General features: G+C 38.9%; 1 protein-coding gene across 1 annotated transcript in view; it reads left to right on the forward strand.

Moving 5' to 3' along the window:
• AHRR (aryl-hydrocarbon receptor repressor) overlaps positions 1-14,715 on the forward strand; it is a 68,511-nt gene extending 53,796 nt beyond the window's left edge. Inside the window, exons 4-10 of the mRNA XM_009324928.1 lie at positions 3,473-3,562; positions 4,880-5,009; positions 6,476-6,609; positions 7,953-8,152; positions 9,819-9,937; positions 10,885-11,026; positions 13,596-14,715. Coding sequence (XP_009323203.1) covers positions 3,473-3,562; positions 4,880-5,009; positions 6,476-6,609; positions 7,953-8,152; positions 9,819-9,937; positions 10,885-11,026; positions 13,596-14,715 — 1,935 coding nt within the window. The remainder of the gene's footprint in view (positions 1-3,472; positions 3,563-4,879; positions 5,010-6,475; positions 6,610-7,952; positions 8,153-9,818; positions 9,938-10,884; positions 11,027-13,595) is intronic.
• The last annotated feature ends 612 nt before the right edge of the window (positions 14,716-15,327 follow it).

The raw sequence follows: 15,327 nt of genomic DNA on the forward strand, positions 1-15,327 counted from the left end.
CAGGCAGATGGCTGCTGTGGTTCTGACACAGCACACCAGTGCAGCCTCCCATTCACTGGGAATGAGAGAAAGCTATCACTGAGAATTTTATTTGAGTAACTGAGAATGTTTAAAATCATAAGTGGAGCCATTTACTTTGTTGTCCTGTTTAACGTGAGACCCGGTAACTTAGAACAAAAAAGCTGGGAATAGTTTTTGTTCGTTCTCATGGACTGAAGCTGTCTCTCTCTTCTACTCAGTCTAACAAATCACTAGGATTCTGGCCAGAACAATGGAAAATCTCTATGCAGTGTTACTGTAAAGGGCTTGAGTATGGAGTTGTATATAATACCTGAGAGATTTATTGAGAGGTCAGAAGAGGTCTTTTCCGACTAATTTGCAATCACTACTACCCACTTCTGGGGTACCAGACCTGTGCTAGCAAACACCCTCCTTTTCCCCAGCTGTGGTAAGTAGGTAAGAAAAGTATAAATCTCAGCCCTACTCAGACTCTATTCAGAGTCCTCTGTGCTACAGATGTCAGGTTTCACATCGAACTGCATTTTAGGGTAATATTGAGAAAACAGAAAAATTTGCAGTCATGGGTAAGACTCACTGGTTATGAAGTTTTACTCTATGTCCAGCTCCTCTCTTTTTAGTGCGGTTGAAGCAGCAGGTTTCCCAGCTAAAATGAGGTTTAGACACATGGAATTTGTGTTAATGCTCAATAGCTTCATGTGGCTCCATAAAATTCGTTGTTGCACCAAAGTGCCTTTTGCTTTTCCTGCCTTCAGGGCAGAGCATCTGATGTCTGTGTTCCGGGACATGAAAACCAGGCAATGCTTAGTTAAGAGATCTTAACTCAGGAGAGGACATCAGCATTTTGAGAACAAAACAAAAACAAATCAGGGGAAGTTTGTAATTCTCTTCAGTTACATACTTCCCTCAACTCCATACTTGCTTCTGGCTTAACTTAAACACATGGCTCCTTGAACTTTTCCTCCACTTCTTCTTTCCTCTTGCTCCCTCCCACCCTTCCTTAATACCTCCTCCAACCTCATAGATGTAGTTGCCACTCCACTGATCCGAACTCTTAGAAATACACATGGTCCCATTTCCCCTTCTCATTTTTACAAACTGCTGCACCTGGTCCAGCCCAACTCTGGCTTTGTGAAGGAAAAATTTGTGTAAAGAAACAGCTGCCTGCCTTCCACTGTGGGGGAGCAAGTTTTACATCTTACAGGTCTCTACCTGTAAGATACGTGTCTGGGCCTAAAGAGTATATACCTATATGTTGGATGAAGAAGATTCATTTTCGAATAGGGATATTTATTTCTCGATTCATAAAAACAATCCTTGGCAAAAGCAGGTGCTCCCCCATCTATATCCTACAGGGGCTGCAAAACTCCAGCTTGCCTGCAGGACAATGGAAGGCACATTTTAAGGATGTTCAGCATGATACTGTGAAAGCTTCTTTGATCATATTCAGACCTTGTAGTCATTTCAGAAGCCTTCCCAGATAGGGCTTGGTGCATTAATTTGCATAGGTTAAGAACATTTCTTTAATGCTTTTAATTTCTACCTGTCCAGGCTGCACGGGCTGGACTGCAGGTCTTTTGGAACGTGCACGGTAACAGCCATAGACATCTGCATGAAGGAGCTCCCTTATATGTCCTATGGTTATCTTTGTGGAAATTTTTAGTCTGTCCAAATTAAAAGGCCTGCCAGATATTCAAAAAGTAATAAAATTCCTAACATCACATCACTGATAGTTTCATTGCTGTGAAGATGAGTCCAAAGAGATGAGGTGCCAAAAATGCTTTCTTATTTCCACTTGACATTGGAAATGGATATGATAGATACCATCTATGGAGGCTCCTCTCAGTGCAATGAAAGGCACAGATGTGAAGATGCAGAAATCTTTACACACCGTCTTCTGTTTGGTGAGGTGCTGGGACGAATTTGGACATTATTTAGAGCAGAAAATAGCACCAGTCCAGCAATTCCGTGTGCTTTAAGAGTAGACAGGGATAACTAGTGTTCAACACAGACCCAACTAGCCAGAGATAACGCTTATTCTGGAAAGGATCTGTATCTATGGAGCTGACCTGGAGCTGAACACGGTTTGCCCTTGACTATTCTTAGCCATGACTGTGGTTAGCATTGACTTGATTGAATCAGTTGCTGCTACAGCTCTTTCCAAACATAGGTGAGCCATTGCAGTCTCTCCACTAGATTTCTCCAGTCACCAGTTCACAGCTTCTTTGAGGCACAGAGCCCCTGGCCATGTATGGCCCCATTGGGCCACGTTTCCAAAGGTGCTCTACATTTATGATTTGGGCCAAATCTTCTGAGGAGGTCAGCCTATTGTGCACTGAACTCTTGAAATTCTGCCCACCATTGTCACAGCGGGAACAGGCTTCGAGCAGTCTTGGAAATCTGGTCCTTATTTAGGAACTGAAAAGAGAACCAAGCTCACAAGAATATGTCAGTGTATCTGGTTACCGAGCAATTGAAAATCTGCCCTCATTGTGCTTCAGGATTAACTCAGGATTAATAGGCACATCGCTACAACAGTAAATTGAGAGAAAGGTGAAGCAAGGATAATAATAATATAGCAGTATTTCATCAGCAGCTATTTGAACTGTAATCTCAAAAGACCTCAAAACCATCACATGAAAGGATCATCTGAACTACCTTGGAATGCAAGCCTGCAGGAGTGAAGATATGTTACTGAATCTTTATCAAGGGAAGAGAGGCAAAATTAGTCAGTCTGCATGCAGCATGATGGATCTTAATGTTTACGTCATGTATTTCATTTAATCCTTACTTTTATTTTTGGATTTCTCTGGTTGCTTTCCTTGCATCACTGAGTCTATGAGAATTAATTTAGTGTTTTTCCAGACTAAACATTGGTCTGTATCAGTGAAGTATTTATTGCCTATTTTTTATATTAATTGCATTTACGCAATTATGCTATGTATGTATTTTTATAGAAGCTTAAGAAAATAGCCATACTTTAAAATACACGTCCAGTTTTAGAGTCATAGCTACAACAGCACATGTATTTAATTTTCTTGTTGGAGATTATTATATTATCTATAGGTATCAATGCATATTGATTCAAAGCAATTATTATGGAATGTGATGTTTTCAATTAAAAGAAAAAAAGTAGTTGGCACGCTATTAAACTTTTAATTATATGAATTAATGACAAAATAAAATTTAAAGTCGATAATAAACTAGTAATGTAATGTGGTAGTTACACTGTAATTAGCTATCCTAACTTTTTGAAAAAAGGAAAAAAGCATGTTCCAGATTGTTATTCATTTTTTCATGTTAGGAAAAAAAGGCTCTTCTGCAAAAATTTGATGTTCAACTTTTTTGCAGTGATTTTTTCATATCTAGAATATTCTTAAGATTACTACGTTTTATACCCATTTTACTCTACTTTCTGATTATATTTTTAATTGTTTTATTTTCCCTTCTTTAGTCACTGAACGGTTTTGCGTTGGTGGTGAGTGCAGATGGAATGATATTTTATGCATCATCGACGATTGTGGATTATCTAGGGTTTCATCAGGTAAATATATTAACAAATATTTAGAATACTTAGTCACTGTCATTGTAATGACTTTCTTGTAGTCACTCCTGCTAATTGGCTTTCTAAAAGGCATCACTCCATCGTTTTGCCTTATCCTTCTACTGCTGATTAGACATACACTATTACTGAAATTAAGTTATTTTACTATGCCATTTCAGACTAATTTTCTTTTTTTTGTGCGTGTGTGATCTGACAGGTGAAGATGAATTCCTTGTAATGTTGTTCTTTTTGTAAAGCTTTTGTTAACAGAAACATGATCTATTATAAAAATAAGATTTAGCTAAAAGTTTCCTTTTGATTTCAGTATAAGATGCTGCCATTCTAGACTGGTTGCCTGTGTATAATGAATATATTGTAAAGTCACAGAATGACAGAACCGTGTAGTTAGAAAGGACCTCTGGAGGTCATCTAGTCCAACCTCCTGCTAAAGCAGATCCAGTTAGAGCAGGTTGATCCAGGACTCATCTAGTCAAGTTTTGAGTTTCTATGACCCCTCTGGAAGACCTGTTCCAGTGTTTAACCACCCTGACTGTAGATTTTTTTTGCTTATATCAAGTCCCAGTTTCCCATGTTGCAACTTGTGTCTGTTGCTTCTCGTCCTCCCACTTTGTTCTTCTGAGAACAGTCAGGCTTTGTCTTCTCTACACCCACTCATTCGGTTGATGTAGACAGCAGTAAGTTCTTCCTGAAGTTTTCTCTTCTTGCAGCAGAACAAACCCTGCTCTTTCCTCTCCTGATACGTCATGTTGCTCCAGCCCTCTTACGTGTCTTGGTAGCACTCTCCTGGGCTCACTTTGGCATGCTAATACCTTTCTTTTCCTGGAGTACCCAAAATTAGAGAGAACTTTGCCTTTGTTGAACTTCCTGAGGTTCCTGTCAGCCCATTTTTACAGGCCGTCAAGGTCTGAGTAGCCATCCTGCTCTCCCCAGCTGGTACCCTCTGCAAACCTGCTGAGAGTGCACTCTATCCCATCAATCACTAATCAAGAAATTAAACAGGGTTGGTCCCAGCATCAAACCCTGGGGGATGCCACTAGTCCCCAGCTGCCAGTTGGACTTTTTTTATGACTCACATTTGCATATGCACAGAAGAACTTAGAATAAAAAGAATCATCTTAGGATATGAAGTCAAAAAGCAGATGTGAAAAACAGGGGCCTCTGAAATAACTTTCCTCAGTCAATCTTTGCTCTGAAGGTATCTTACACCAGTCATTATTTTAAGGAAAGTATCAACCTAAAGATGTGCCGGCCCCACTACACTTACAAATTAAACATTTCTTGTTGTAATTGTTTCAGACTGATGTAATGCACCAAAATATATATGATTACATTCACGTGGATGATCGCCAGGATTTCTGTAGACAACTGCACTGGGCCATGAATCCTCCCCAGATGTTGTCTGGACAGCAACTACAGACAGAAACAGGTGGGATTGTATATGTTGGTTGGAAACATAGGCACCGCTGTATAGAGATAGAACTGCACTCCACCTACGCCCGTGTCTGTTCCACGTCAAGTCAGATTCTTCACTGGAAAGCTGCATAGTGGCCATCTATAATGTCATTGTCCCATAGATGATGTTTCTTCCCGATCCCTGAAATTTGTAAGGTAGTGTGGGCCATTCAGGCTACGAAGTTCATGTTTCCTTTATTTTTCTCTGACTAATGTACCTACGGATATTCTTATCCATGCAGAATGAACAGCATCAGTGTTCATCCTACCAACCTTTTGTTCACAGTGATCAGGACATTAATGTTCTTCTCATTAATGCAAAAAAATCCCATGCAGAACATTTCTGTACAGAACCACAGTGGCAACATCACTTTCTGCCATTTTTTTTCCCATGCAAAATTATGTAGACAGGAGTCTTCAGAAGAACAAGTAGGTTTAGCAACTCACTTTTTCCTCTGAGGCTGTATTTCCCTAGGATGGCAGGTGGATACGTGTGCTCAAGCTTTCTCCTACATGAGGCGTTAAGCTGAAATCACAACTACAGAAAATACAATGGGGTTGAAGTTGTTAACTTTATAAAGAATTATTGATCCCAGCAAAATATATGCATCACCAGAAGGTGAGGAAGTAACTGAGGAAAGAAATTGAGGAAGCGCAGCCTCCAGGTGGGTGGGGAGAAACTTCCAAGAAATCCTTCAGCAGCCTTTATGAAGTCCTCAGGAACACAGTCATGAAACTTTGGTAGAATTTCTTGCAGTTTCTGTGTTTTGCGAGAGTCTTACAGGTATCTGAGGAACTTTGCAAGATTTTGTAGGAAGTACACAGAAAACAAACTAAACAATGTGCATTAATATTTCAAACTATAAAAAGTAACAAATATTTGGAATTTTTGTCCTAATATATACAGTGGAGAATTTCAGTTCCTGAGTTCATACTTCTGTACAAATACTTGTGTCTTTTGGGAAATAAGTATTTCAAAAGCTATGCACTTGTAGTCCAAAACTGGAAAACACTTCATTAAAAATCAAGGAGGCAACAGCTGAACATTAGCTAATCAGCCACTGCTCATTTGTTTGGTTTTTTTCCTTGCATTAGCATTTTTCCTTATTTTGTTCCTTTTTCTAATGTATTTTGTGGGATCTCTGATCTCAAAACCAGAAACATCTGTTACCCTGCTTTGCATCATTAAAAATCACAAAAACTCAGGAAATAAAAAAGTCAAAGTTTCTGAAGAAACTCACCTGAATCCCGTAGTAGAGCTTTTCTTTTTTCTTTTGGTAGAGCATGTGCAGATGTATCTATACATGATACAATTTAATATTCACCCTTCCATAAAGTAATTTTTAGCAATTTCCGTAACAGCTTCTTCAACTGGCTACAGAACATTTTCATTCTTTCTTAGTGTGATCTGACATATATTGCCTCCACTGTTGCTCCTAGGAGAAGAATATATTCTCAGTAAATTGTTTAAAGCACAAGAGAATGACAGCATGACAACAGATTATTCTTCCTTCTTAACTCGTTGTTTCATCTGTCGAGTTCGCTGCTTGTTGGACAGTACTTCTGGCTTCCTTGTAAGTATAATTTCACTTAGAGGACTGTAGTCATGACATACTAGATTTTAATTACTGCATATGAAAAATATTTCAACATAAATATTGAACATAAATATTGCAGAGAGCCAGGGACAGGATACACTTTTCACTTGTTGTGCACTAACAACAAACACCTAAAGACGTTTATTAATATGTATAAAGAGTGATGGGAGAAAAGAAGGTTGTAATATTTGGAATTGAAAGAATCTATAAACTTCTACATTTTAAGCTCTTTTGGACAGTATCTGTCCTCGATTTGTACTGGGCCTGGCACAAGGGTGGCAAGCCTGAGTTTCAACGATTAACATTTAAGCACAAAGTATTTGCTTTAAAGAACAGGAATAATAATGATCCATTTTCCCCTTTTGTAAAGGGTCCTTTGATAATAAAAAACAGAATTAGAAAGTCTCTCACGCTCCTCAAATATCCTTACTAGGAGTAGCTCATTTCTAGGAATAACTTCCCCATTTGCTTAGTAAAGAGCAACGCTGTTTCTTCTCATGACGAAGTACGGCACCTGCGAAGAAAATGAGAGGATCAGCACGAGACAGGGAAATGCAACTTCTGTCTCAGATGCTCATTTGCTGGAAGACTATGCGTCTGAGCAGCCGTACCAGTCAGTCATTTCTGCATCCCTGTTATAATCTTGTAGCTCTGGAAAATGCCCAACTCAAAAGGACTGATTTTTTGCTGGTCATTTTGTAGTAGGTAATTTTTTCACCGAGAGGCAGCAGCTTGCTATTAACTTGATCTCTGCCTTCTGATTATATAGAGATTTGAGGCAGGGATGGATGGTTCCTTCCAAGCGATGTACTTTGTGTCCGGCTATCTTGGGCACGTCTTTTCCCTCGGCGTCTGCCTGCACAGCCCCTGGGTTGTGCCAGTCCATATACTTCCTACAGAAAGTGCAGGGCAACAGGAAAGAAACTCAGGAACCATTTCACTGGAGAGAACAGAGCATGGAAAAATAATAGTTCCAGCTTCAGAGTGAGGCACAGAGGACATAGCTGTTTGCACCACCATACGCTGCCCGTCTCGGCAAACAGAACATAACGCAGAACTTCTACTTGAAGTACACAGGAGAGAAAAAACCAAAAACCAGCCTCAAATGTCTCATTTTACTGTTGATAATACCTCCACTCACCATGCCTCCGAAATGTCATGGTTTAAATTGTATGAAGATAATGAGATTCGTAGTTTTTCTCCCTGTTTCAAAACCGGTTTTGGTGTTAAACAACACGGTCCATAGGTTGCATTAGCATTTTAAATGTTTATACATTAAATGCTTAAGATAATTCTTTTTTTTTTTTTTTGTATAACAGACAATGCAGTTCCAAGGCAAACTAAAGTTTCTTTTTGGACAAAGGAAGAAGTCCTCTTCAGGAACAGTATTGCCACCTCAGCTGTCTTTATTTTGCATAGTGGTACCACTTCTGCTCCCTTCCGTGACAGAGATGAAGATGAAAAGCCTGCTTGTGAAAGCAAAACACAAAGCTGATGATGCAGCAGCAGTGAATACAAAGTATTTTCAAATTAATCTTTTAGCAGTTAGTAAAGTATACTATGGGCTTTATGTTTATTAAGCATGTAAAAAGCACAAATTAGGCTAAATAACTCCATTTTAAAAAACTCTTTCTTAGAAAAGTGAATAATTTATCTGGATTTAACTATATAATACAGAATAACTATGAGATGAGATGAGATGAGATGAGATGAGATTGTACTTTACATATAATACATATTATTATATTGCTGTATATAATTTTATATAAAAACTGGAAAGTTAGGCTATCTTCCTAACCTTCAGAAGTTACCAACGCAGTAAGTCATTCTACTAGTTGTAAAAATGGAAAAGAAAAAGTATTTTCACTGAGAGTTTTCAAATTTCAGTATCTTCTGGTAGCACAATTATTTGGACTTGGGCATTTTGGTAGCAAAGGAAAAGGAACCCTTCAGAAAGCTGAATATGCGTGTGTGTTCACATAGAGTCAAATGAGATGTACTTGGTGTATGTATTTATCTTACAACAGAAGGCTTATGAACACATAAGTCTACAATTGCACTAAATGGCCTGGGGCTGATCACTCGGCAGCAATCACAGACGATCAGGACACATTGTGTTCAGACTCATTTCCTTCCTAACACCTATTTTCATTATTCTTCTATGATCAAATTTCAGTTGATGTTTGGGGCTAGGATTATGTTTTCCCTTATTTGGTTAAATATAACCTTACAGCAACGAGGTCCACTGCTGTGAAGCAAAATGCTCATCAGTGTGACTGACAGCATCATAATTTGGCTTTTAATTAGAATATGTTTGTGTATGTGTGGATTTACTATCCAGACGTGTAATGTGGTTCTAGCACATACATCCTTTTGAGAAGAATTAAATTACTGGAAGGCTGATATAATGGACTACGCAGGCTTTTGGAACAGAGTTGGAAAGTCATTTCCACTTGCTAGTTTTTCAGTGGCCCAGGTGAAATTAATCGATGATCAGAATTCAGCTCCTAGGAGAGAGGTGCTTTACTTAAGTTTTACCAACTGACTGGACAGCGGCCAAGGATTTGACAAGAATGATAGTGGGCATTTAACGTCAGTGTTTCCTTTGGTTCAGGCCTAAAGCATGCTAGCCAGGGATGGTGGGCAAATTTATATAGTCATTCTTTTTCTGATGGTCTTAATAAAGAGACAAATTTGTAAAGCAGTGTTATGGACTTTGCACCCTTTCCAAGCCCTAACATGCATTTTGAACTAAAAAATGGAAGAAATTCATTCAAATCGTATGATGATTATTGCAAATTGAAGTCATGCTAACTCTTAAGTGCATTGCTGGTCAGTGTGATGTACGTACCTTGAATGTATTTTGAATAGGCAGAGCAGAGTATACACAGCATTTGTCTCAATTCCAGCTGAAACTTATTATTCCAGATATAGTGAGTTGTGAGCAGAATATTCCTAAACATAACTATTCTTCTTAATTGAATGCAGAATTCAGTCATACGCCAGTGTGAGCAACCGAATGATGCAAGAAACATAGATAATTATTTAGTGTTGGTTACTATATGTTTAAACCGTAACTCTTTGCTAATGGTCAACAGCTTGAGGATCACATTTTTCAGAGCTTGTGATTTTACTGTGTTGTCACTCACTGACAAGGAATTTTCCACATTTTCTGTCCTCTACAGCTCCAGTTCCAAAGGTAATTCAGGGCTGTGTGAAGCAGCAGAATTATATGGAAGAAACAGTCATCATGAAGGTGCTGCTTTCACTAATGTGTTACAGATTGCTGAAAACCAAATCAAAGGTGTGTCTGCTAAGTACTTCTGGATTATATACAGTTTATGGAGAAAGAACCTTGCCTTTTCTTTTCTCCTGTTAGGTTTTCAGGTTTTGGTCCCAATGCTCTCTTTTTTCTTCTCTCTAAAACCCCTTCTTTAAAAAACTGCAAAACAAATTGTCTGCCTCAAAAGATAATACCGACCAGTCTGCTATTTCGGAGTGGCCAGAAATACTGTGATGCCAAGTTTACAGATACATAAACAATCATAGTAAATAAGAATACTCCACGTATGCTTTCCTAAAAAAGGCAGCACTGAATTTAATAAGATTATGTGAAAATCTTAATAATTAATGACAATATCTATCCCTCTTTGAGGAAAACTGGATGATATGTTACAAATGCTACTTTTCCCCAAAGATCAGAAAACAGAGGAAAATTAGAATGTATTGTCTTCAAAACTCATGATTTGTTTGCAGCTTTGACTCTTGCTTTTCCAGTGTTTGGCTGTGGCAATATTATGAGAGTCTATGCTGTATTTCAGATTTTACAATGGATAAAATTTTGATGGTGAGTCTACCCTAGTGGGCAACTTATTCTTGAGTAGAGTTGTACTCAGCCTTCTGTCATACCTGCTGGAAACCTTTAACTTCTTTAAAACCATTCCTCTGTCATAGCCCCATTTTTCATGAACATTTTCTTGTTGGTATAGTGCTATTACTGAGAGGGAAAAATTATAATGAACTAATAATACTGAAAAATCCTTGGTTACAGTTTAAGTGCCTCATTAGGTTTTTCAAATGTTATTTTTGAAATGTGATTTGCCTAGTTTTGTGACAGATTTTAGCTTGTACTTTCCTATGCTGATGATTCCAGGGAGGCAAACAAACCTGTGAACATTCACCCACAGTTTAAGTAAGAAAAAATACTAAATACTGCTTGTATTAAAATAGATTTTCTTTCAAATTGCATAGCAAAGAATAATGGAGAAAACGGCATTTCTCTAGTCAAAGTACAAACAAACGAAGATCACTGGGTCTGGGTTCAAGCTAACACTCAACTTCTGTATCGAAGTGGTTGTTCAGAATATGTCCTTGCCCAACAGCAAATGTTAAAGTAAGTATATTTTCCAATACTAAAAACCCCTCTGTATTTCAGAAAAATGAATGTATTCTTTATGTATGAGATCTTTAAAAGTACTGTAGTGACCTAAGAGAAGAGCTGAATGAGAAGTATTTAGTTTACTTACAAAATGGAAATCCATTTTTGTCTTGAATCATACGAAATGGCTGTTATAATCCTAAACAATATTCATTTTTTTCTTCAGTCTTTTTTTCTTCTGAAGTTGAGTGTACATACATACTAAAACAGAATAATTCAAAACCAAAATGCTTGATTATTAATATGTTTTGACTTTCTTGCACAAAAATGTATTTTGGGGGTTTGTTTTACTTTGCAGCTGAAACCCTTCGCTGATTTAGTGTCCTGGTTTTTCTACTTTTTAAGATTTGATTATGTTAAGCTTTTTTTTTTCTTTATGGATGACAGTTGAGCTCATGTTTTTAGTTGTGGATGTTCAACATAATCTAAACAGGGATGCTCATATTCATTGTATGTTTGTAGATAGATACATCTAGTTGGCTGTATGCTCAGCCTTGGAGTGGAAACTAATCTCACAGATTTGCATTCAAAGAGGACCTCTCCGCTGGGTTTTACCCTTTCCTCCCAAATAGGCTTTTCTTCTTTCCTCCATGGGATTGTCTGTTCCAGTTACTGTGGGCCTTGTTGAGGTACCTCTTCAAGTTGGTCTGAGGGAAGAGATAAGAGGGTGGACTGAATGAGCAGGGGCCAGGAGGTGTACACAGTCACCATCTGGCCCAGTGGAAAAAATGTGGCTGTTACCACGGTTTTTTTCCTTTAGGATGCCTCGCAGGTGGAAGAAATAAATGAAAAAGTCCTTGAACTTCTAGAGTAGATATCACTTGCAGGCAGCGTATCTCCCAGGATCCACGTGAATAGCAGAGGAGCTCCCACCTGAGGGTGGTGGAACTCTTTACCATTACTGGGACGGCACAAACATCATCTTGCCATGCTATTAAGAAGCAGATTAAATGGGGCTGTTTCTTGTATTCAAGTCTCTACTTCTAAATTGTTTTCTGTGTAATTAAGCGTGCTCTTCGATGTTTGTTTAGTTACATTTTTACCCTCTGAGTGGTTAAAATCCTTCCTTTGTGCTTGATAGTTCCTGCAGACTGAAGTGTTACAAGAGTTGGCCTTGGAGATTACGTTCAGTTCTGTCCTGATAGTCTGCAATAGACTTCATCCTTACTACTACTTTTTTGGTTAAAATGTATGCTGTCTTCCTGGAAACATACATTCTTTTGGAGAATTTTCACTGGATACTATTTCACTGTAAAATTCTTCATTTGGGGGTCTAAGCTTTTGTGACTATTGCATTTTGTTCAGTCCATTGCTTCCCAGTTAGACCATTTCCTGAGAAGCTAGTTCTGCAGCAAACTTGTATCATACCATTTGCATCTCAAGATTATCAGTAATAACAATAACAATATTTAGCAGAGGACTTAAAATATTTAATACCTAATGGGAAAAAAAGAGAGAAAATATTCTCCTTCATCGGTGTACAATTATCACAGTGGGACATTCTCTCTTTGTAACAACATGGACTCCCTCTACTGGAAAATCCTATACTTGCACATTGAGTCCATATCGAAGGAAAAAATTGCTAATAATGAGCTAAGAAAAAAGCCTTCTAAAACCCTTACTAGCTCTCCAGGTTTTCATGCTCGGTTTCTTATTGAGATGTCCACTTCTTGTTTGGAGAGGGAGGGGGCGGGTTTGTAGCACTGATCCTGCCTGGTCCAGAATCTGCACGTTAGTGAATTCCAGCCAAATCCCGAACCTGAAGATTTGGACCCCAAGTTCTGAAAACTGCTGCATCGGGCATGGAAATGCTCAGGCAACCTTCTCTGCCAGAGCTCTTCACTAATGTTGAGTACTTCAGCTGGAGGTCATGAAAATGAATTCACTGGCCATCTTAGAAAACGAAAGACAACACGAATTAAGTTAGACATGTAAAATGTCTATGCCCAATGTGAACATCTGTGATTATTCTGGACACTTAAGTCAGGCATTTTATTTCCTCTCAGCTAACTCTGCATTCTCAAAATATAACACCCCCATGGTTCTCCCTCAAATCACTTTGATCAGAAAGTTCTGATGTGTCCAAATAATTCCTTGTTAACAAAATACATCCCATTTAAGATACTCTTTGCATTTTATCTCTAGATTTTTCTGCACACAAATATTATTTAGGTATATTTTAAGGGAAGAACAAAAGTGTAAGGTAGTTACCATACTGTACTACAATATTTGAGGTCTTTGTGAACTGTGTGCCTGAAATGGAAGAGTAAATGCATGTCAGCATTTAAATGAAACAGTGCCACAGAAAGGTAGCTGTGCACACACATTGACGCCCAGATGCATGCACACTCTTTTTTTCTCTCCAACAAGTGCAAAGGTTATATGGACAAGAGCGTGAGAGTCCCATATTAAGTTCAGGACATAGTATTGCTTGTAATGTATGTCGAGCCACTCTGTTTGTATGCCAAAAACCATCCATTTAGAAACCTCTGATTGACTGATTTTTTTCTACTTTTACTGAAAGGGAAGAAGACGAACAACTGAAGATACCAAGCAGTTTTGCCAGTTTGAAAGGAAACCTGGAGGGACTTTCCTATAACAGTGCTATTGAAACTCTGGGCCAGTGGAAGCATCTTAACTGGACAGCAGTAAAAAACGAACAAGATAATGTAAAAGTGAAGTTTGAGCCTCATACAAACGGTGAGTGTTTTATGCAAGAGGAACCTCTCAGTTCTAACACATCAGTTTTAGGCATTCAGAACAACTGCACCACAAACGGTGGCTGGACTTTAAGAAACTCAAGCTCTTGTTCTATGAGCCAGCGAATGAACACATGTTCAAACAGGAGAGCTGGATCATTCTACAACAGAGACCAAAGTTTCTTAAATTTAGCATCAACTTGCCCTTCCCACTGGGGGAGTGCAGAAAGCTGCCAGCCTTACTCGGACGTACAACAACGCTGTGCAGAGAACTATGCGACGGACCATCTGAAACTGCAGAGACAGTTAATATCCTCAGAGTCTCTCTATGACGCAGCCTGTCCCTTGGAGATGCCTATCAAAACAGAATATGATTCCGATTCCGAAAACATTGCTGATAACTACCTGACATCGCAAAACCGAGCCTGGCTGGATGAGAATGGCTCGGTGAGAAAGCAGGTGTTTAGCTACCCCAATAGAGTGCACCTCAAAACAGAACCGGACCTCTGTGAGCCAGCCTCACCTTGTCAGAAGCCAAGGCACTGCCTTTACACACCTCACAATTGGCAATGCATTGTAGCAAATCATCCCAACAACCTGAACCTGAACAGATCTTGCAAGGGTTCTCGTAGCAAGGAGGTGGCCCCATTTTGCCCTCAGAACTCCTCCGGGTGTTGGGAAAGCATGCCTGACCTGCCGCACACGGCGTGCTACGGCCACTTCTACAGCCCCAGCCCAGGGGAGGAGAAAGAGCAGAATAATGAGGTGTTTAAAATGCCGTGTGAATTTAAAAACCCCTGCTTGGTTCAAGCAATCAAGCGTGAGCCCCTGGATTCTCCACCATTGTCCAACAGTGGACAGAACAGAGTACACGTGAGCTTCCCTGAAAATACATTAGCAGGTCCTGTGCCTCATAAAACCACTGAATGTACATTTTTACAATAAATTTTATAACATTTTGAATATTTATAACATAATAATGTTAAAAGCAAGAAGTTGTAGATTCTCTTCCAGTTGGGTTAAATGAGTTCCTAAAATTAAAAGCCAGTGGAAAGATTTTGAGAGTGTGTGTGTGTGTGTGTATCTGTGTGTGAAAAAAAACAGACACAGACACACACACATCCTACACGCCCTACCCCCTGCTACTGCCCTTCTCTTAGTGATCTTTGGAAAGAAAGAAAGAAAGACAGACAGGCAGGCAGGCAGGCAGGCAGGCAGACAGACAGACAGACAGACAGACAGACAGACAGAAAGAAAGAAAGAAAGAAAGAAAGAAAGAAAGAAAGAAAGAAAGAAAGAAAGAAAGGAACGAACGAAAGATAAAATCTCAGGCACAGAAAAATAATCATTACTCACTGCACAGGTATACCTGCTAATTTGTCTTTATCATCTTTCCTCTCTTGTCTACAGTTCATTACCAAGGTCTAGCTAATTCTGTTTCCTGCCTTTGTTCTGTTTGTTTTTCTCAAGCTGATGTGATGCCTCTGTGCAATGAGAAAATGTTTATGGTCTTTAGTGTGGCCAGTTTACCTTAGGAGTTTTTGCATTTTTATTTTT

This window comes from Pygoscelis adeliae, unplaced genomic scaffold (assembly GCF_000699105.1).
Source record: "Pygoscelis adeliae isolate BGI_AS28 unplaced genomic scaffold, ASM69910v1 Scaffold135, whole genome shotgun sequence".
Classification (NCBI taxonomy): Eukaryota; Metazoa; Chordata; class Aves; order Sphenisciformes; family Spheniscidae; genus Pygoscelis; species Pygoscelis adeliae.